The following is a 23,962-nucleotide window of genomic DNA, read 5'->3' on the forward strand; positions in this document are numbered from 1 at the left end:
TAGCACCTAGGAGGCGATCAGCTGCTTCAAAATGAAGCTGAATGTCTCCTTCCCAGCACCTGGCTGCCAGAAACTCATTGATGTGGATGATGAACGGAAACTTCACACTTCCTTATGAGAAGCATATGGCTGCAGAAGCTGCTGCCGACGCTCTGGGTGAAGAATGGAAGAGTAAGTGGTCCGAACCAGGAGTGAGAATGACCAAGTTTTCCTGTGAAGCAAGGAGCCTTGATCCACGGCCGTGAGCCTACTGCAGAGTTAAGGAGCATTCCTGCTACAGACCTAGGAAGACTGGAGAAAGCAAGCACAGATCTATTCAGGACCACGCTGCTGATGCCACTTTGAGTGTTCTCAACTTGGTTATTGTAAAAAAAAAAAAAAAGAGAGGAAGGTATTTCTGGGTTGACTGATGATGCCACAGCCTTGTCGCCTGGGTCTTCAAAGAATCAGTAGATTTCACACACTTTGCCGTCTATGTAAGGAAGATGACACACCAGTATGTTCCAAGAAAGCCCTTAAACAAAGAAGGTAAGAACCCTAGGACCAAAGAACCCAAGGTACAGCGTCTCTTCACTCCATGTGTCCTGCAACACCAATGCTGCATGCTGCCCTGAAGAAGCAGTGGAGTAAGAAGATAAGCAAGAGACTGAAGAATATGCTCACCTTCTGGCCAGAGACTGAGGGGGTCAAAGAGAAAAGCCAGGGACAGAATGCCCAGAGATGTAGGCTGTATTCTCTAACAGCACCTACTTCTAAATCTGAGTCCAGTCAAAAATAAAGTCTAAGGATAACAAGAGTAAGACAAATCTCCAAAAAAAAAAAAAAAAAGCCACGCAAAAAAGATGATTTTAAAGGAAGTACTAGGTTATTATCTACTCAAATGCTACAAATATGATACCGATATTAAAATGCATCTAGAAGGCCGGCGCCGTGGCTTAACAGGCTAATCCTCCACCTGAGGCGCCGGCACACTGGGTTCTAGTCCCGGTTGCGGCGCCGGATTCTATCCGGGTTGCCCCTCTTCCAGGCCAGCTCTCTGCTATGGCCCAGGAGTGCAGTGGAAGATGGCCCAAGTGCTTGGGCCCTGCACCCCATGGGAGACCAGGAGAAGCACCTGGCTCCTAGCATCGAGTCAGCACGATGCGCCGGCCACAGCGGCCATTGGAGGGTGAACCAATGGCAAAAAGGAAGACCTTTCTCTCTGTCTCTCTCTCTCTCACTATCCACTCTGCCTGTCAAAAATAAATAAAATAAAATAAAATGCATCTAGATGCATCATTTCTGCCATAGTACATGAGACTCAACACAATATTCGACAGCTATTCACTGTGCAATTACAAAACAGAAATCTTTTTAACTTCTGACATACAACTTAGAGATTAGAACTTTGCTGATTACACTCATGTCGAAATGGTGCTACAATGTAAACAGGTGCTGGCCTGCAGTGCCAGCACCTCATATGGGCGCCTGTTGAGTCCCGGCTGCCCCACTTCCAACCCAGCTCTCTGCTACGGCCTGGGAAAGCAGTAGAAGATGGTCCAAGTGCTGGGGCCCCTGCACCCACATGGAAGACCTGGAGAAGCTCCTGGCTTCTGATCACTGCAGCTCCAGCTGTTGCAGCCATCTGGGGAATGAACAAGCAGATGGAAGACATTTCTCTCTCTCAGCCTCTGCCTCTCTGTAACTCTGCTTTTCAAATAAATAATCTTTTTTTAAAAAGTGATAAAAAAATTTTCAAAAAATGTTGAAAAGGAGTCAGCATTGTGGCACAGTAAGTTAAACTGATGCTTGCAACATCAGCATCCCATATTAAGAGCGCTAGTTCAAATCCTGACCATTTTGCTTCCAATCATTCCCAGCTAATGAGTCTGCGAAGGCAGCAGAGGACGACCAGAGGGCTTGGGCCTGTGCCAGCCACACAAGAGACCAGCATGGATCAGCCAGATCTAGCCACTGCAGCCATGTGGGGAGTGAACCAGTGGATGAAAGATCTCTCTGTTCTATCTGTCTTGTCTGTTGCTCTTTTTCTATCTCTTTGTCACACTGCCTTTCAAATAAATAAATAAACAAATTGTTTTAAAATATGTTGAAAGATATCTTTCATGAGTAAAGGCAAAATAAAGCTATTGACTGTTAACAAAAAAAAATTTTGCCATAAGCAAACACCTAAGAGAAATTTCTAGAAATAAATTAAGAGAAAAGAGTAAATATGTGAGTATAACAGGATAAATGGTGACTATTTTTTAAAAATAACAAGAGAAATGGCCTACAGAGAACAATTCCATATAACGCAGGGGATGATAAATGGAATTAAAATGTTTTGAAGTGTTAGTATAGTCTGGTTGAACAAGAAAAAAATAATAACTGGTATATTAGACAGCAATAGGGATGCCTGAGGGGACTTCAAAAGTTCATGGAAAATGGAACTTAAAAACATCTTCATTTTAGTGCTCAAGCTTTTTTAATATCCATTTTTCTAAGAACTTTTAAAAGATTTGTCATACGTTGTAATGTGTAGGTTCTATCAAAGCATGAGAGGTATTTTAATTCCCAAACAGGTATAGAAATAAAATTAAATGATACATATTATAAAAGCAAGAAAAGGGGTGGGGGAAAGGAAAAGAACTACAGAGGTAAGGTCAAAAGCATAAAAATTATTGCAAAATTAAATATATGAGAGTTTACTATTTCTATAGAACAAATAAATGGTTCAGGTACAAAGCAAAGATTATCAACGGCTAAAAGAATTACACACTTTTTTTAAAAAAAATTATTTATTTATTTGAGAGGTAGAGCTACAGACACAGAGAGGCACAGACAGATAGAAAGGTCTTCCATCCGCTGGTTCACTCCCTAAAAGGCTACAACGGCTGGAGTTTAGCTGATCTGAAGCCAAGAACTTCTTCCCAGTCAACCACATGGATGCAGCAGCCTAAGCACTTGGGCCATCTTCTACTGCTTTCCCAGGCCATAGCAGAGAGCTGGATCAGAAGTGGAGCAGCCAGGACTTTAATCAGCGCCCTATGCCACAAGACCAGCCCCAGAAACACATCAAAAATGTCTGAGTGCAGACAGACTGAGAAGCAATGAAGATGGACAACCTACAAGCTAACCAGGGAAAGAGGCAAAGATTCAAGGGCACAAGGACCAAGACCAAGACCTATTAAGAACAGAAAACTCCTTCCTACAGTCACCGGCAGGCCAACAAGGGGAGTCTACCTCTGGCAAAGAGACAGGAGCACAAAGGCAGGCCCTCTGTCAAAGTGCAGGACCAGGGGGAAATCCTGAAGCTAAGGATGGATTAAGAACTGAGAAATGCTCTCAGGCAACCCAGCGGTGCAGCAAAGTTAACCATGGCCTCAGAAACCCTTAAGTCTTGCTCGGCTTCTGCCTGAAGTCACTCAACCTCTCCTCCCCATCCCATCCAAAGTCCAATGCAGGAAAAGTAGATCTAATTTTCAGGCCTAAGTCTGATCTACCTCAGTCTCTACCATTAGCTGTCTCCAGTCCTCCTGCTTCTCCCCAGCCCTAGGCAACCACTTACCTACAAGCTGTCACTACAGACACAAATTACCTTTTGAACTGTGCACTGGATAGAATAGCTTCCACCCCCCCACACCCCAAACTTAATGTTTATCCAGAACCTATGAATGTGATTATATTTGGAAATAGGATCTTGGCAGGTGTAGTTAAGTTACAAGGAGGTAATACTGGAGCAAGGTGGGTCCTCAGTCTAATACAACTGGTATCCATACAGAAGAAGCAAACTTTAGACACAAACATACACAAAGAGAAGGCCATGTTACCACTGAGGCAGAGACTAGAGAAATGCTTCCACAGGCCTATGAACACTATGGACTGTCAGCAACCCCCAGAAGCTAGGCATACACTTGAACCTATTCTTTCTCTGAGCCCCAGGAAGCAACCAACTCCTGAAATGTGAAAGAATAAATTTTTGAGGGCCGGCTCTGTAGCATAGTAAGCTAAGCCTCCACATGTGGCGCCAGCATCCCATACGAGGGCTGATTTGTGTCCCAGCTACTCCTTTTTCGATCTAGCTCCATGCTAATGTGCCTGGGAAAATAGTGGAAGGTGGCCCAAGTGGTTGGACCCCTGCACCCACATGGGAGACCTGGAAGAGGCTTCTGGCTCCTGGCTTTGGATCAGTTCAGCCCAGGCTTTTGTGGCCATTTGGGAAGTGAACCAGCAAATGGAAGACCTTTTTCTCTGTCCTTCCCTCTCTGTGTCTGTAATGCTATCTCTCAAATAAATAAATAAAATATTTTTAAAAAATAAAAAAAGAATAAATTTCTGAAGCCACCCAGTTTATGATCATTTGTTATGGCTGCCCTAGCAAATGAATACAAATTTAATAAAACTAAATATAAGAAACTGAATAAATAGTGAGTTACATGAAAAAATGTGGATCAATCTCACAAATATAATGTTGAGAAAAGAAGCCAGGAATAAAAGAAAATATCAAATAAGATCCTGTTAATATAAATCTTTTTTAAAAAAAAGGAAAAAATAACCATATGTCTTAGCATTTTTGTTACTTCTAGACCCAGATGATGTTTACACAAAGTCTTGCCTAATAATTATTTCTTCAATTCTACATATGTGTTCTATGTACTTTTCTATATGGGTATAGTGCACAATTTAAATAAATGGAAAGAAAGAGGAAAGTAACCCAGCAGTTAGAGCATCAATAGCCTCCTGAAATCTTCTCTGGAAACAGGATGTGTTCCTGAAGCCAACAATTCCAGGGCAGCCACCTGATTTCTCAACTCCTAACTGGCAGGGCTAGCAGTTCTTCTGGAAGGCTAACTGTGCGGAACAATCTTAGGAGTCATTTCTCTAGATAGCCTGCCGTCCTCCACCCCTTCCAAAGATTTTGCAAGCATTTAATCCCTTTCTACTTCCAATATTTAGTGTAGTTTCTCTTACCACATGAATCCTGACAAATACTGTTCATCCCAAAAGGTTCAAGAAAAAAACAAAGTGGCATTTCCAACACGAAGCATTAACACTAACGAAGCCGAAGGGCTAGACATTGCTCCTGAAAGTAAGGGGTCACATATGTGTTATTCCTAACATGTATCTCAGCACAAACACAAAAACTAGACCTTTACTTAGCAATTCAAGATTTTTAACTTTCATAAAACAGACAGGAACAGGTGAGGAAGAATAAAGGGCAGAGGCCCAGAGAAGAAGAAACACCAGTTTCGGTTACCTGGAGTCTTGTATTCATTTCCAGGAAGTAAAAATTCTTCTCTGAGTCTACCAGGAACTCCACCGTGCCAGCAGAGGAATACTTCACTGCTTTGGCAAGAGCTACAGCTTGTTCTCCCATGGCTCTTCGAGTCTCGGGGTCCAAAAAAATGCTACATTTTAAACAAATATCAAGTTATCTTTTATGTACATTTTATCAAAATTTTCTCAAATTTTATTCAGATCTGTATCACCCATATTGAGAGTTCATAGTATCATATGCATTATATACATTTTATCATATGTGCTTTTTGCATTAAGCATAACATGTTTAAGGCAATCAACTTTAGGTTTTATAAAACTGGTATCAGAACTTTTCACATTACATTGCAATTTTAATCTAATTATAAAATGTTTTTTGACTGCTCTTTCACTAGTAACATTTTACACATATATTCAAAACTGCTTCAAGCTAAAACTGGGAGAAAACTAAGTTTTTAGAAATTAACATAAAGGCAGTAGATTTCCAAGATGGTTGAACAGGGTGCAGCCACACTAACATCAGCTGCTCTGGGATATGAAAAGACCAAAGGAAGGACCACGTTTCCAGGGGTCTGACTGATGGACATTTTCAGCAAAGAAGGGGAAAAACAAGGAAGACTCCGTGAGGCACAAGAGGAAGGAAGACAAAGACACCATTGCAGCTGCCAGCCGCCTGCCACCATCTTACCACATTAAGGTAAAGAAATTGCTGCGTGCCCTGCCACTCAGTCTTAGCTGAGAGGGAATTCCACAGTCATCCACTGACTTTTTTTTTTATTTATTTATTTGACAAGTAGAGTTATAGACAGAGAGAGAGATACAGAGAGAAAGGTCTTTCTTCCGTTGGTTCACCCCCCAAATGGCTGCTACGGCTGGCACGCTGTGCCGATCCGAAGCCAAGAGCCAGGTGCTTCCTCCTGGTCTCCCATGCGGGTGCAGGGCCCAAGTACTTGGGCCATCCTCCACTGCCCTCCCGGGCCACAGCAGAGAGCTGGACTGGAAGAGGAACAACCGGGACAGAATCCAGCGCCCCACTTGGGACTAGAACCCGGGGTACCAGCGCCGCAGACAGAGGATTAACCAAGTGAGCCACGGCGCCAGCCCCCCTTTTTTTTTAAATTTTATTCAAGTTACACAAGTTTCATGTTTTCAAATACACATATTTAGGAACACAGTGACACTGCCCAGCACCCACCCCCACCACCCACGGACTTTGACTTCAGCCTGGGGAGCTGACTGGAGTCTGAGCGACTGCCAGGCTTGGAACAGGGAAGCTGCCTTGCTTCCTCCCCCTCCCCTACTCCCACAGAGCACCATACTTGTCCCTCAGGAGGAGAGGCCATCTTAGAAGCGAAAGGAGTCCATAGCAACCTGTGTCACTGCTGCTGTTGCCTCAGGGGGAACCTTGAGGACCACACTGACTAGAGACCAGCCTGGAGCGCCAGCAGGGGGCAGGGTGCCCATCTGAACACTGAAGGGAGGGCACACTGCCTGCTGTCCTTACCCAACAAGGGCTCCCAGTGACAATCAGGAAGGAGGCACCACGCTGATAAGGCACGTGCAGGCAGCCACAGCTCACGTGTGAACAAGTAGGGGATTTTATCTAAGGGTAAATCCACAGTCTCGACTTTGAGTCTGGCATGGAGGGCGGGCAGGGGCAGGGCGCCCACGTAAGCCTTGAGTTTTGATCCTCTGCCCTAACTCTATCACAGGCAACCATACTCAAACTTCCAAGGTGGAACACCAACAGGCAGCAGGGTCTGGGAACATCTGGGCTCTTGGTGGATGGAGCAGGATCACAGGACTGAGAGTGGATCCCCTGCTCCTTGTATTGTGGGAGCCCTGCAGCAATGACTGTGGGAATTCTGTGACTGCACCATAGGGCATGGGGTGTAGCTAGGTCTCTGGGAAAACCCTTTGTCTGGTTTCAGAGGCTGAGCGTTCCCTGAGTGCCTGGGATGGGTCACTGCAGAGTTCTGTACTCACACTTAGGACCACACAGATTGTTTGTGTGGTTCATGATCCTGCAGGCATGGCGTATACAGCCTCTGTGGGCTCACCCCAGGCACTGACCACCTTGGTAGAGAGGAGGTGAGGCAGTGATCACACAGTGATCATAACCTCCCCCTGCTGACAACAGAGGAGACCACAGGTGTTACCCTGGACTCTTGAACCCCTCCCAAGCACTGACTCGAGCTCCCAGGCCCCACCCAGGACATGCATCTGGGTATCTTCTGAAGGAGTAGACACTCCACTAAGCCACAGAGGTATATTTCAAAGATAAAAGCCATACAAGGAAAAAGAGCAACAAGTAGTTCCACAAATGCATAAAAGTAAACATAGGAATGCAAGAAACATAAGCAAGGAAGACAATAGGACTCCATCAAAGGAACACAACAACACTTCAATATTAGAATGTGAAGATGAAGAGATTGATAAAATGCCTGAAAAGGAATTAAAAAGAATGATCATAAGATTACTCAAAAGAATGAAAGACAAATCTGTGAGTTAAATAAATCCATACATGACATGAGTAAAAAATTTTGTTAAGAGAAACAGATATTGAGGAGAAATCAATCTGAAATATTAGAAATGAAGAATTCAACATGTCAAATAAAAAATATAGTAGAAAGGCTGAACAACGAATTTGATAAGATAGAAGATAGTATCTGAGCTAGAAGACATATCTTTAGAAATTTTTCAGTCAGACAAAAATAAATAGGAAAAAAATTAGAAAAACTGAAAACAGTATTTGAGATTTATGGGATACTATCAAATGACCTAATATATGGGTCTTAGGAGTTCCTGAAGGTGTGGAAAGAGAGAATGGATTAGAAAGGCTATTCAGTGAAATAACATCAGAAAACTCTCCGGATTTGGAGAACAAAGGGACATTCAAGCACAGGAACCACACAGAACTCCTAGTAGACATGAACAGAAAAGATCTTTACCATGACATATTATAGTCAAGCTTTCAACAGGAAAACAAAACTCAATTCTCATCATTCATGGATACCATATTTGCAAATTTGCCTACCTGCTCAAATTTACTTAGAACCGAAATCAATGCTGTGGCACCTATGGACATTCATGTATATACACTGAGAGACAAAATCACTGACACTGTTAACACTCAGACAGAGCAAAGCACTCACTCTGCCTTCTTGTCTCAGTGCTCAGACTGAACGAGGGTACTTTTTAAGGTATATCTAGTACCATTTTTGGGTTTGCTTTGGTTTTTACTTTTATGCATGTGGTTTCACACCGCCCCCAAGCAATGAACTGAGGCTCTAGCTGGTTTTTCCAAGCCTCAAAATGGTATGAGTTTTAACAGAGAAAAATTGCATGATAAAAGCTTTGCTTGGGCATGAGTTATGGTCCTGTTGGCCAGGACTGAGTACAATGTTAAAGAGCGCAGAATAGATATTAAAGAAGGGGCCTATCAAAAGAAACACACATAAACAAGGTTATATTCTAAACAGCTGATGAAAATGTTAGGGGCAGAGGCTCACAGAAAACACTCTGTTTCCCCTAGAAGCAACAGGCTGAAGTTGCTCACTCAGTATTCACGATGCCTTTTACAGAACAGAACTTCCTCCAATAACAAGAAGTGACTGCACACCTCATAAATCCTAAAACTTCCATTTTAAATATCAAAGTCATCTTCCAGCAAACGTGTAAGGCTAAGATGTTTTCAACAAACCCTGAAAACCACCACCATCAAACCAATTCTGTATTTTCACTGATTATTAACATATAACTCCTGGCCAACTAGCTTTTTTAATTCTAAAGCAAATCCCAAATGAAGCATTTTCAACTGTAAAAACTCTCATATCTGGGCCGGCGCCGCGGCTCACTAGGCTAATCCTCCGCCTTGCGGTGCCGGCACACCGGGTTCTAGTCCCGGTCGGGGCACCGATCCTGTCCCGGTTGCCCCTCTTCCAGGCCAGCTCTCTGCTGTGGCCAGGGAGTGCAGTGGAGGATGGCCCAAGTGCTTGGGCCCTGCACCCCATGGGAGACCAGGAGAAGCACCTGGCTCCTGCCATCGGATCAGTGCGGTGCGCCGGCCGCAGCGCGCTACCGCGGCGGCCATTGGAGGGTGAACCAACGGCAAAGGAAGACCTTTCTCTCTGTCTCTCTCTCTCTCTCACTGTCCACTCTGCCTGTCATAAAAATAAAAAAAATAAAAATAAAAATAAAAATAAAAAAACCTCTCATATCTGTTCCAGTAAGTACTCTTTTGTAACACAACCACATTTAAAAAATTAATAGGGACTCCTTAATTAATAGCTAGTCAGCATTTACTATCCTGTCAATATTCAGATTTCCCTGATTATCTCATTTAAATATCTACAAACAGCTGACATCTTCCCATACAGTCCAAAGGCTCCATCTGTATCTTACAGATGCTTTTCCTCTGTAATGTCCTTTCGCTGAGTTTTTGCTCTAGGACTTGTCATGCTCCTGATTCCTCACATTCTTTGCTAAGCCACATGTAATTCCTTGTTGTCTTAATATGTGTATTTTATTTCTATTCCATATACAGTTCTAGTTGGCTCCAGAGCCTTGAACAGACTCAAGGTAAATATCCAGTGGAGTGAGGGTATGGGACAAAAATACTTCCAGTGCTAAATGTGCCTCCTATGGCCCCGTTCGGGTGATGTGAATCTTACTGCATTAACCTATTTCACCAATAAATGCATGACAAAGCTAATGCAAACAAAATAAGGAAATCCTACTAAAAATTAACAGCATACTACTGGAGATTCTCACTGCAACTGACTAAAAACCTTGTCTCATCCTGACTTAACCTTTATCAAAAACCCAAACTTCCCATTTACCCTAAAGCACAGTTTCAGATTCTTACTATAGTAAGCGGGATTTATATACTCCATTTATTTTACATCTTTACAGTATACATATACATATCAACTCAACATTAACAGTCAGTCCTGGGGCCAGCACCGTGGCGCAGGTTAATCCTCCACCTGCATCGCCGGCATCCCATATGGGCACCGGTTCTAGTCCCGGCTGCTCCTCTTCCAATCCAGCTCTCTGCTATGGCCTGGGAAAGCAGTAGAAGATGGCTCAAGTGCTTGGCCCCTGCACCTGCGTGGCAAGACCTTAAGGAAGCTCCTGGCTCCTGGCTTCGGATCAGCGCAGCTCCGGCTGTTGTGGCCATTTGGGAGTCAACCAACGGAAGGAAGACCTTTCTCTCTGCCCCTCTGTCTGTAACTCTACCTCTCAAATAAATAAATAAAATCTTAAAAATAAAATCAGTCCTAGTGTTTTCATTTTGATTCACACTGTTTGGTTTTTCCTCTTTTGTTTTCTATATTAATAGATGAGATGTTCCTATGAAAAACTTACAATTCTAAACAGAACAAACAAAGATCATGATTTTTGTACCCAGTCTGTGAAAGATTTTTATCTCAGCTAAGACAGGTAAGTTTTCAATAAAATGAGACAATTAACTGAAATAGAAATAATAAAGTAGGCAAGGAAAAAAGTAGCAAGAGACTAAGCCAGAGACCATTGCAGCCCTGCCAACAACCTTTCTCGTCTACTAGGATTCCAGCTGAGCACATGGCTGCTCTGGAAAACAAGGCATTTCCAAGCTTCCCAGCTAAGTACTGACCTTCAGGTCAGTGCCAAGTAATCAGCACTAGCAGCTCCCAGGTTCCTTCCTAAAGACCCACGGAGAACATCTCCCTTAGCTTTTTCATTTTCCTTCCTTCCTCTATCCTGGTCCTAGGCCATGAAAAACAGGGCCACATGCCATACAGTCTACAGGGAGCAGTTTTTTGCAACATGATGGCATCCTAAGAAACAGGAAGTGGAAGCTGCCAGTTTCATGTGGCCTGAGCCAGAAACTTGTATGTTTTCTATTGGTCAAGAATAAAGCACAAATTCAAGGCGAAAGGATATATAGATTCTTCTCCTGACAAATCAATGAGACAAGCATCAAAGGATTTGGGGATCTTGTTGTCAAACTGATACATCAAACCACATTTTAAAAAAACAATTCAATAGGGTCTAGTGTTGTGGCATAGCTGATGAAGCCGCCGCCTGAGATGCCAGCATCCCATATGGGCATCAGTTTGAGTCCCAGCAGTTCTGCTTTCGATCCAACTCCTTGCTAATATGCTGGGAAAGAAGCAGAGGATGGCCCAAGTGCTTGGGCCCCTCCACCCATGTGGGAGACCTGGAAGAAGCTCCTGGCTCCTGGCTTTGGCAGGGCTCAGCTCCAGCCACTCTGGCCATTTGGGGAGTGAACCAGAAGATGGAAAATCGATATATCTCTCTCTCTCTCTCTCTCTCTTCCTCTCTCTCTGTATAAATAAACCTTAAACAAATTCAATAGAACCAAAACAGCTTAATTTTTAGCATTACCCTGTGATTAAAAGTTCACTCATACTTACACTTCTTCATTTTAGAAGCCATACACACATTATATCAAGGTATGCTGGCTGTGCTGACAACAGCTATATTGGCTATATTTTCTGGTATCTGGTGATTCAAAACAACCACATACACTCAACTGGGAATTTCCAGGAACAAAGAGAATGTCAGAAAATATAAAAATATCAACCTAGCATCAAATCAGAAATGAGACTTCACAAAACTTTCCCTCAAACACAGTAAAGGTGGCCTGAAGAAGCACCCACAGTGGTTCTGATAAACCAAGTAATTTCCAAGAACCATATCCAAGAAGTCTTTTCATGGGAAGATAAATTCAGAATCTGCTTTATGAAACCTTCACCAACAGGAGGGCCTAAAATACATCCACCCCAGAAATTCTACAAAACACCAGCAGATTCTACACGCAGAAGCCTACAGAAATCACATTTGGTTGTCTACCCAACTTTCTCCTCTAATGAAAACCCACTTCTCTTTCCTGAACTCACTTTAATACACCAATCTAATATACTGAGAAGGATCAAGGGACAAAGCCTTAACTACAAACACACGCATTAACGTCATCTAGAGGAACATTAAAATGACTGTATCCAAGAAAATGAAAATACAGACAAAGCCTAAAAGCAGTCTGTTTTATAATGCTTGCTGGGAGAGACTCTTACCTTGGGGCTTCTTCCACCACCTTCTGGTTTCTCCTCTGAATTGAGCACTCTCTCTCATTCAGCCACAAAGCGTTCCCATGTTTATCACCTAAAACCTGTAAGAGCAATACCACTAGGAAAAACACAGAGCCACACCCACCATGTGCACAATTAACACTTTCCTCAGGCAACACCTCTCTTGGTTTCTAACTCTCAAACCTGAGAGAACATAGTGCCTCTCATTCTTTAGAGTGATGTTAATAGACAAAAAACTTTGTATTTATAATCCATAAACTCAACATAACATTTTTATCAAAAAGATAAAACATTCTCCAGTTACATTTCAAATGCAATGGGTAAAACAGAACCAATTACGCAGCTGTATGAGGACAACGAGTGTCAGTAAAGGGGACGCACATTACAGTCATTAATGGTGCACAGGACAGCCACCGCCACAGCATTATTTTAGACACCTGCTTGGTGTTGATGTTATTAGATGTTTAGTAATCAGCAAACATTTCATGCATTTAGTCCACATGTAGTCTATGACTTCCATATAGATGTCTATTTTTATTGTAGGAAGTGGGTCAAAGGTCTAGCGTTAATATATAACACATCATGAACTTTCCCATTTATAAAAAAGGGAAATGAACTGGGATTACCAGATAAGATGTAAGATACCTAAATTTCAATTTCAAATAAACAATGAACACTTTTTTAGTAAAAATACAAGATATCCAGTTAAAGAATTTCAAATAAACAATTTTTAGTGAAATATGTTTCAAAAAATCATTGGTAATCTGAAATTCAAATTTAATAATGTATCTTTATCAGTTAAAGCTGGAAAGTCTAAAATTTAAGCTTCTTAGTTTTTGTTTTTCCCTAGAATTTTGAATTTTAAGAACAGATGTATTTAGGAACAGATGTATTTTCAGGATTAAGAAGTAGATGCATATTTCTGAATACATATATTAGGTTCACACAAATAACAACTGTTTTAGAAGCCAAAAGATTAGGCACTAATTTTAGCTCCAAACAGCTATCCATTCTCTCCAGGCAAGTCATTCTGTTCCTTCATGCAGAATAAATAACCGATTATGTCAACTTAATATTTTATATGGCTTCTAAAAAACTCAAAAAATAATACTTTTATAATAATTCACAATTATTCTAAAAGAAACAGAGGAGGTGTCTCCAGTGGGATTAAATTATATTGTTTCAAATTAATAAAAATTAGAAAGCATTTTAAGATGTACCAACCTGGATTTCTATATGACGAGGGTTATCAATAAATTTTTCTATTAGTAGTCGATCATCACCAAAACTAGAAGCAGCTTCCTGAGATGAAAATCTAAAGCCGTCTCTGGAAGAGAAAAAGGAAGACAAGACTAGCAAAACATCACTGATTGTAGAGAAAACAAAACCAATTAAATGTGTAAGTTACTTCTGAACAAAACACAAAACTCACTCAATGTCCAAACACATTAATTAACTTTGTTTTAACTGCAACTCTTCCACTCCCTGGCTCTGTGACCTTGGGTGACTCATTTAACTTCCCTGATTCTGTATCTTCTGTTAAAACAGGAGTTACTTTACTAACTGATAATACGAGAATTCTCAGCAACCATATAGAGCATATACAAATAATTACCCTTTTCTGACCCTAATGCCATAAACCTTAATTCTAGAAATAAAAAAATTAAAATGCATATCCATTTGACTCAGAAGCCAGAAGATGCAAACAACAATGACAAGAGCCTCAGCAACTACAGCACTGCAGCACGACGACACCAAGTACACTCACCAGGAGGAAACACACGGCACAAAAGCATTTACCATGTGCACATGCACACCTTGAAATGCAGCTGTACCCCACAAACCCACACAGGTTACTGAAACTTTATCTTCTTTAAAACACCTCCAAGATTAACAATTAAAGCAGAAAAATATAATTTTAAAAAATAAAAATATATTAGAGGAGCTAAGAAAGGTGCTGTCTAAGCTACAAGTAATTTTTCTGACTGAGAGGCAAATAGAACCTGATAGAAGGGGCTTGATAATAATCTGGTGGGCTTTAGGCCTTGTAAATTCAGAGGCCCAGACCTATCTATCTCTTCACATGGGGTATGTCCTAAGGGAGGTGTGAGCCTCCTAGGGGAAGGCACTCTGTTGACTTTCATTACTTGGCTGGCCTGGGAGGAGAGCTGGCCAGGTAAAGGCAGGTGGCATCTCTAACAAGAAATTTACAGTTCTGCCTGCAATGTTGCTGACCCTACTTGACCATCCCCTCAGCTGCAGTGGTCACTTTGGAAGTTGGGCTGAGTGAAGGGCTTTTCAGCTTAGAGCCAATAAGATCTGTGGCTCTGACCTGGGCATCCTTCGACTCCAGGGCAGGTCCATTTCCAGTGATCCAACTCTTGGCAGAGCTGCCAGGGCTCTTCACAAGCTGACTTCTGCTGAAGCCCAGGCTTACCACTTTGAAAGCCACTGCAGTGGACTGGCCTGTTGGGTCTCCTTGAGGGCAGATCACTGTACAGATCAGCCATTAATAGGCCTGCCACCCATTGCTTCTGATGCCGAGCTTTCTTTTCCTCCTGGTTTGTGTTCAAGCAGACCAGAGGATGCAAGTCAAGGGAGTGCCCAAGTCCCATCTCTAATCTTCGGTGGCCTGAACTACAAGTCTATAGTCACAGGCATGTTCTGTAGTAGTTTTTCTAAGGTAGACAATGCCCATGAGGAAAATTATATTCTCACTTTAAAACTGTCTTTCCCTTTGGTCTGAAAGGGAGGTTTTTTCTACTTACTGTATACTTCGCTGATGGCGAAGTGAATCTAGCTATGAGATTATTATTTATGTTCTTATTTTGGCTATGCTATTACAGAAAAATGTTAGCCATCTCTTTTATAAGGTCTAAAGATTAAATTGTGCGTCCTACAGATTCCTTAGGCCCTGTCTAGTGCACTTGGGCCTCATTCCTTTGTAATCATAACCTCTACTCTACCACCAATGGCTCTACTCCCAACCTGTGTGTACTGATGGTCCTCTTCCCCACTTAATGCTGTATAATTGTTCAAACCTGGTAAATGCCACTCTTAGGATCATTGGTTACTATCCTCACTCTGTCTTTTATGACCCTGTCTAAATATGATCAGAGTCGGCAAACTTGGAAGGCTTCCATAGCCTTGGCAACTCATGACGACAGCCTAGGGTGGTTACTGGCACCATAAACTAGAGTGTCAATTTGTTGGGTCAACAACAGGAGCCACTGTGCACTTGCTCCTCATGTGGGATCTCTGTCCTTAATGTGCTGTACATTGTGATTTAATGCTATAACTAGTACTCAAACAGTATGTTTCACTTTGTGTTTCTATGTGGGTGCAAACTGTTGAATCTTTATACTAAATTGATCTTCTGTATACAAAGAGAATTGAAAATGAATCTTGATGCAAATGGAAGGGGAGAGGGAGCGGGAGAGGGGAGGGTTGCGGGTGGGAGGAAAGTTATGGGAGGGGGAAGCCATTGTAATCCATAAGCTGTACACTGGAAATTTATATTCATTAAATAAAAGTTAAAAATATATATATATAAGGGCCAGCATCACGGTGCAGCAGATTAAGCTGCTGCCTGTGACACCAGCACCCCACATGAGCACTACTTTGAGTCCCGGCCAGCCCACTTCAGATCCAGCTCCCTGCTAATGCACCCAGCAGGGCAGCAGAAGGCGGTGCAAACACTTAGGCCCCTGCCTCCCACAAGGGAGACGAGGATGAAGTTCCTGGTTCCTGACCTTGGCCTGGCACAGCCATGGCTACTGTGGCCATTTAGAGTGAACTAGTGCATGGAAGATAGCTCTCTTTCAAATAAATAGTCTTTAAAAAAATAAAATGTAAATTTCAATGTGTCTTCACAATTTTAATCCCAGGTGACTTGTAACTTACATCGTCATTATTAAATATGCTTATTGGGACAGGCACTGTGGCGTAGTGGGCTAGGCCTCCACCTGCAGTACCAGCATCCCATGTGGCTGACAGTTCGTGCCCCAGCTGCTCTTCTTCTGATCCAGCTCTCTGCTATGGCCTGGGAAAGCAACAGAAGATGGCCCAAGTCCTTGGGCACCCACATGGGAGACCTGGAGGAAGTTCAGAGCTCCTCGCTTCAGATCAGCCCAATTCCAGCCATTGCTCCCATTTGAGGAGTTAACCAGCAGATAGAGGATCTATCTCTCTGTCTCTCCCTCTCTCTCTGTAACTCTGCCTCTCAAATAAATAAAACATTTTTTAAAATATGCTCACTCAAATTCATATATAATGAGTTCACTTGGACCATCCACTAAAATCTCAAAACTTTACTATCTAAAATTGTTATTTTCCATTCATTGAATTATTTAGAATGCAATTTTTAAAAATGATTTATTCATTTACTTAAACGTCAGAGCTACACAGAGGGGGAGACATAGAGAGAGATCTTCTATTCACTGGTACACTCCCCAGATAGCCACAATGGCCATGGCTGAGCAGGCCAAAGCCAAGAGCCAGGAGCTTCGGGTCTCTCACGTGGCTGGCAGGGGCCCAAGCACTTGGGCCGTCTTCTGCTCTTCCCAGGCCATTAGCAGGAGGCTGGAATAAAAGTGGAGCAGTAGAGACACAAACTGGCACCCATATGGGATGCCAGTGTCAGAGGTGGCAGCAGTGGCTTTGCCTGCTATGCTACAACACCAGCGCAGAACACAAAATTTAATTCCTTTCATATCTAACAGTTTTTCAGTCTTCAAGTTAAGTACTTGTATTTAACATATAATGTTAAAGCCAAGCTCTTCCAATCCTTTAATTTGCAAATAGTCCATCTGGCAATACTAGAAATAACTATCTGAAGTGTTTGTTTTTGTGCTTGAAACATACATTGCAGGTAAACACTGACTAGAAGATAAAATTCAAAACACTGTAAAAATCCCCTAGTTCTGAGTTCTCATGAAAAACTTAGATTTTTTTAGTCTCCATTGTATCTCTGACTTGGTGAAATGAAATTAGATCTCAGAATCCTACAAGGAAACTAGCATACAAAGAATTATTGTTTTCAACACCAAATAACCAAAATTTGTATTGAATGGGATATTATATTCACAAAGAAAAAACATAGTAAAGTTGGTCCTACTGTAATGATTTAGAGTCTTTATTCTGTATGCAAACCAAAACACCAAAGGGAAAAATCAGTCACCAAAATAAAAAAGTGCTGACTTTAAAAGTATCACCAACATATTTAAAACACAAGGAAATTTAGTTATAAGTAAATTCAGTAAATACAAGCATTACTTCAAAATGTTTGTGGGAAACTGGAATTAAAAGATGTTTATTTTGGTACAAAAAAATTTTAAATCCATGCATAGGTAGTCTTCAAAAAGTCCATGGAAAATGTTTATTATGAAACAATTGTACATGTATTTCAATTTTTTTTGCAACAAAATAAGCTTTTCATGAAGAAAAAAGATGTACTTATTTATTTGAAAGGCAGAGTTACAGAGATGGAGGGGTGGGGGAGTGAGGGAGAGAGAGAGAGAGGAAGAGAGAGAGAGAGATGGATCTTCCATCTGCTGGTTCATTCCCCAGATGGCCACAGTGACTGGGGCTGGGCCAGTTGAGGCCAGGAGCCCGGGACTCCAAATGGGTCTCCCAGGTGGGTGGCAGGAGCTCAGGTCCTCAGGCCATCTTCTGCTGCTTCCCAAGGAACATAGCAGGGAGCTGGACGTCAGGTGGAGCAGCCAAGTCCCCCACCAGCACGCATATGGGAAGCTGGCATCTTATGTGGCAGCTTAATCCACTATGCCAGTCCCATAAACTTATCTTTAACGGCATTTTGCCACAAACTTCCTGAAGTCCCACCTGTTTACTGATCAAACTACATGTATGGTAAACGCTTTAGGTACTGGTACAAATATAGGTTCAAATGTAACAGATTCTGCCCTCATCACACTGCCTAAAGTCTAGGGGGTATCAGAAAACATCAACACAACCAATGTCCCATTCACACCACACATTTTATTTAAATGTATATGGGGAAAATAAAATAATAAATTATTATAAAAATATTTTAAGTCCACTTTCAACAACCTTCATAATTCTCACTCCAATTAACTATATAATAACAACAAACATCATTCTTTTTAACATCTTTCCAGTGTTCTACGGATTCCAAGACAAGTTATAGCTGCTACTTTCACCAAAAAGCTTCGGAAAGAGTTAAAATAGGTAGTCATCCCTTAGGATAGAAGAATAAAGCAACTCATGGCTACTGAACTTTCCTTTGCATCCAAAGAATGCTAAAATTTCTGTGGATTATTTAAAGCTATTATTCTTCCTCCAGAAAGAAGTGAGGACAGGAAGGAAGGTGAGGATACATTGCAGAGGACTTTCACACTAACTCATCCAGGTTTCTGTCCCTAGCGATTTAAGAGAGAAAGCAGTGGGGAAGGAGTGTGGGTAGGGAAGAAAACAGAGGGGGGAGGAAGCCATGGAGGGAAGGGGAAAGAGAAGAAAGAATTAGCCACTTGGACAATCAGAGTACTTCTCGGGAGACAAAGAGCAGGAGCGTCAACATAAATGAGCAATTCAGTGGTTTTTATCATCTTCATCTCTGAAACATGAATATAAATCTCTCCTGCAGTCAACTCTGAAAATAAAGACTATGAATCTGAGTTCCATAAAATCTGCTTGGACTGGGCAGCTTTTTGAACAACCTTTTTTCTAATTATTATGACGTTATCAACGCATTAAATTGAAGAACTTTTTACTTTATTTTTTATTTATTTATTTTTTGACAAGCAGAGTTAGACAGTGAAAGAGAGAGACAGAGAGAAAGGTCTTCCTTTTCCGTTGGTTCACCCCCTAAATGGTTACTAGAGCCGGCAATGTGCCAATCTGAAGCCAGGAGCCATGTGCTTCCTCCTGGTCTCCCATGGGGTGCAGGGCCCAAGCACTTGAGCCATCCTCCACTGCACTCCCGGGCCACAGCAGAGAGCTGGACTGGGAGAGGAACAACCAGGACAGAATCCGGCGCCCCAGTTGGGACTAGAACCCAGGGTACCGGCACCACAGGCGGAGGATTAGCTTAGTGAGCTGTGGTGCCAGCCAAAACTTTTTACTTTAAAAGTTACTTTTAATTTCTGAAACTAGTAATAATGTGTTCTAGATTTACAACAAAATGCACTGCATATGAAGGGCATAAAATAATTTCACACTCAAAGAAAAAATATATATTTCACACCACAGAATTATCAAAGTAATTTACTGCTTTTATGGGCCAGCAAAGGAAAGCACATATATATCGAGGTAAAACAAACTCTCAACGAAATTATGGCTGTTTTTAATATATAGTTGGTTCCGATCATTAGGCTACATTCCAACTTACACAGACAAATGTTAGTGATTTCTGCCTAGAAACAGAAATATGACTGTAATTTTTTAAAAAATACTATAAAACCAAAAAAGAAATCCTTTGTTAATGTTTAAAAAGCAGAAATCTTTCTATAACAGTATAATAATGATCAAAATATAAATAGCGAACATTTCTGCATAATTTCAGCTTTTCCACCTTCAAAAGAGTAAAAACTGAATGGCATTCTAATGACTCCATTATGCTCTGGTTATCTGTTTACCTGTCAGTTCAATAAAACTCTGGTAACTGCAATTTTCATCAAAAGTATATTCTGGACAGCCTCTCACCTGGTCTCTTCATCATCCCAAGCGATGCGCATGCCTTTCCCACCACCACCTGCTGAGGCCTTGATCATGACAGGGTAGCCTAACAGCAGGGAAGAATTAGACACAAGTTCAGACTTTGATCATCTAGATGTATGAACATGACAACTGACCACATGTTCAATAACACAGAAGACAATAGCTAATTTAACAAAAGTTTCTTTCTTTAAAATTAGGGAACTACAATGATGATCTTATACACATATGACCGTTTTAAAAGAAAAAGTGTTATTTAATCAGCAAACATAGTCCCCAATAATGAAATAAAAGTTATGAAAACATAAAAGTACTTGATAACATTGGAAGTACACAACCATTAACTGAACAAAAGCAACTTCCATAGCACTCACTCACACACACACACACACACACAAAACCCCCAAATTGCTGCTGACATGCATAAACAATTAAATTTCTTTTTTTTCAAAGGTAGTGATTTTCAGGTCCTTGAAGTGTTTTCATGAAAGTCCCAGAGAATCCTCACAGCTTTTATCAGCAAGAACTGACAGAACAGAACTGGGAAAAATCAAACATGGCTTAGACTATAAGCTGGAGAAGAAAATCCAGAGTTCATGCATATCGATGGAGAAGCTATTTTACTATAACCAGGGCATCATGAAAATACAAAGTAAGGTCCAAAACAGAAAAACATTTCCAGCTAAAGTCTTGTAAAATAAAGTAAAATCATAAATAGCTGTTGGTTTTGAGTATTAAGGTTACTGTACAGTACGATCTTTGACAGCAAACGCCAACTATAACAATTTATTAAGAAAAGCTGTGAAGTCTCCTTAGTAGAGGCCTTCTGAACACAAGGTGGAGATGCTTGTGTCTGAGATCATTTCTTTACAGGCTTTTCTGGGGAAAGATGGGTGGGTTAGTGAGCCCATAAAGAACTCTTTCTGGCCAGTGATGCCCCTCAAGTGCTCAATGCCAGTTTCCAGATTCTTAGAGAAGAGTGGGAATGGGGCCAACCGCCACAGACCTTAGACCGCTAGTTAAAATAGCACTGGTTTCCTAAATGTTTCAGATTAATTCAAAGTTTTTTAAATGTTATATTTGTTACTTTTACATGGAAGAGCATTTTAAAAGCAATGCTAAGTGCAATTAGAAGAAAAGCAACATATGGTTCTTATACTTAATCTGGAAGCCTTAATCCTGGAAGACAAAGGACCCAAATAATTCCATCATTGGGGACTCACAAGAGAGAAGGATCAGAACAAGGTAAGGAGAAAGGGGATTAGGAAGGATATTACATAAAGGGTCATTTGATGAGGCGTGGAGGATGGGCGAGTTTTAGGCACTTCAGGCAGGAACAGTGGAAACAAAACAGGTGAGGAAACATGGAACTCTACAGGAAATGACTGAAACACTTCAGTTGAAGTCAAGTTTTTGTAGAATAATGAAGGAAAGAGAAACAAAAACATAGTTTGGGGGCAAAGTATGGAAGTTTTGCATGTTTCATGAGCGGATACATAAATTATGACTGGCAGGAATGATATTTTTCTCATCTCATGCTGCAGCCTCAGGCTGAATGTCAGATAAAGGAATTCTATTGAAGTCAGTAAAAAAAAATTGTCTGTTTTTCAAAACATTATGTACATATTTGAAAATGACATGCCTGAGAATCTGTTTACAACGTGGAGTCTTTTATAAATAAATGGCACACACTCCTAAAAAAGAAATGTTATAAATTCACTACCCAAAACTACTTATCAGGGCCATCTTTGTGGCACAGTAGGTAATGCTGCCACCTGGGGCGCCAGCATCCCATATTGGTGCTGATTCAAATCCAGATGCTCCACTTCCAACCTAGCTCTCTGCTAATGGCCTAGGAAAAGAATAAGATAACCCAAGTGCTTGGGCCCCTGCCCCAGACATGTGAGACCTGGATGAAGCTCCTGGCTCCTGGCTTCAGCATGGCCCAGCTGGGGCCATTGGGCCATCTGGGGACAGAACCAATGAATGGAAGATCTCTCTTTGTGTGTGTGTGTGTGTGTGTCTGTATTTCTCACCCTCTAATAATGACTTTCAAAACAAATAAACCTTAAGAATAGAAAAACTACCTACCAGGGAAGGCATTACGGGGCAGCAGGTCAAGCCATCCCTTGGGATGCCAGCATTCCACTCTGAAGTGCCTGATTTGAGTGTCGGCTACTCCACTTCTGATACAGTTTCCTACTAATGCATCCTGAGAGGCAGCAAATAATGACGCAAGTGTTTGGGCCCCTGCCACCCATATGGGAGACCCAGATGGAGTTTAGGGCTTATGGCTTCAGCCTGGCCCTGCCCTGGCTGTCATGAGCTTTTGGAGAATGAAATAGAGAACAGAAGACTTCTGTGTCTGTCTCTGCCTCCCTCACTATTCCCCCTTTCCCTTTCCAAAAGATGAAAATAAATAAATAAGCAAACTTTTTATAAAAAAATCTATTCATTCAGTTGGCATTTAGCACAGCAGTTAGGATGCCGCTTGGGATACCTGCATTCCATACCAGAGTGTCTAGGTTCAAACTCCAACTCTATACCTAATCCAGTTTCCTGATAATGTGCACCCTGGAAAGCAGGTGATGGCTCATGCAATTGGCACCCTGCTATCCAAAAGGGAGACCCAGAATGAATTCCCAGTTTCTGGCTTTGGCGTGGCCTGGCCCTGGCTATGTCAGGTAGTTGGGAAGTGAACAGGAGACTTCTGTCTTTCTCTCTGGTTTCCAAATAAGTAAAATGAATAAGTAAAAAAATTTTTAAATATATTATTTATCCGTTTAACAAGAAACCGCAAGACGAGTTATATCTCTACCATATTCAGTTCCTTCTGAGTATTAGGAAATTTGCAGTTTTTTTTTTTAATTTCACTACTAATTTCATTTTACAAATCTGCTACAGACTCTGGACTATACAATTATTTGTGTGAATTTCAAAATAAGACAGGGACATTGTTCTTGCTTACAAGGATCTAGCTGAGGAAACAAAACTCATAAATTAATTTGCCAACAAGTCATTATTACGTGTTCTGAAAAGGTCATTAGAGAATAGGGCAATATGTAGTAAGGCAATATGGCCTTCCCAAAAAGAAGCTATGCAGCATCAAACCAGTGAACACATGCAGCCAGGTAGGCAGGATTCCCTGTCAAAGTCTAAGAAATCAAAAATGAAAGTGTGAGGATGGACAGAGAAACTGGCAGGACTAACAATAACTCTTAATCTAATCTTTGAGCTCTAAGGTTTACGCACTAAGGTTTGTGCACTTAGGTTTGTGCACTGGTTTGGGTGTCCACCAAAGACCCTCATGTCAAAACCTTGTTCCCCACAGTTGATGTTAATGATACTAAGACAGCAGAAGCTTAATTCAACTATGGTGTTTAGAAGTGAGCATCTTGGAAATACTGAGACTGGATTAGTTTTTTGAGCCCCAGTGATCAAATCATGGTGGTTTTACAAGGAGAGATATAGGCAGATATGTACTCTCTCTGGCTAAGGGATGTTCTACACCAGTGTGGGACTCTACCAGCAGGAACACATCACAGGATGCCCAGACAATAAGTCACCTGATCTTGGACTGTGAACCTCCAAAACCATGAGCTGAAATAGGCCTTCTTCCTCATCAACTTGTCCTAAGTATTTCAGAATAGCAATGACAATCAAGACAATAAGGCTTATTACTGAATATTTTATGCCAAATAAGTCATTAAATGTAGAAAATTCATATTTTCATGCTGTCATCATACAATATAGACATAAGAACTAAACATCTGAAGAGAAAAGAGAAAAATATTCCACACAGATAATGTTAAATAACAGCAAACAGCCCTGTCTCTCATCCTTACTTATGTCTCTGCCAGTCAAGTTAACTTGAGTCATGGCTAATAGAAAAGGAAGAAAAAGATTCATTCAAAAGCTGG

At 41.3% G+C, this 23,962-nt stretch overlaps 1 protein-coding gene across 1 annotated transcript in view; it reads right to left on the reverse strand.

The window, feature by feature from the left end:
- Positions 1–23,962, reverse strand: part of PCCA (propionyl-CoA carboxylase subunit alpha) — a 433,859-nt gene that overhangs the window by 264,818 nt on the left and 145,079 nt on the right. The window contains exons 9-12 of the mRNA XM_062193969.1: positions 20,031–20,109; positions 13,575–13,677; positions 12,336–12,430; positions 5,234–5,384 (exon numbers count right to left, since the gene is read on the reverse strand). Of these exons, the coding sequence (XP_062049953.1) occupies positions 5,234–5,384; positions 12,336–12,430; positions 13,575–13,677; positions 20,031–20,109 (428 nt within the window). The remainder of the gene's footprint in view (positions 1–5,233; positions 5,385–12,335; positions 12,431–13,574; positions 13,678–20,030; positions 20,110–23,962) is intronic.

The sequence above is a fragment of the Lepus europaeus genome, chromosome 6, assembly GCF_033115175.1.
Source record: "Lepus europaeus isolate LE1 chromosome 6, mLepTim1.pri, whole genome shotgun sequence".
NCBI classification, from domain to species: Eukaryota; Metazoa; Chordata; class Mammalia; order Lagomorpha; family Leporidae; genus Lepus; species Lepus europaeus.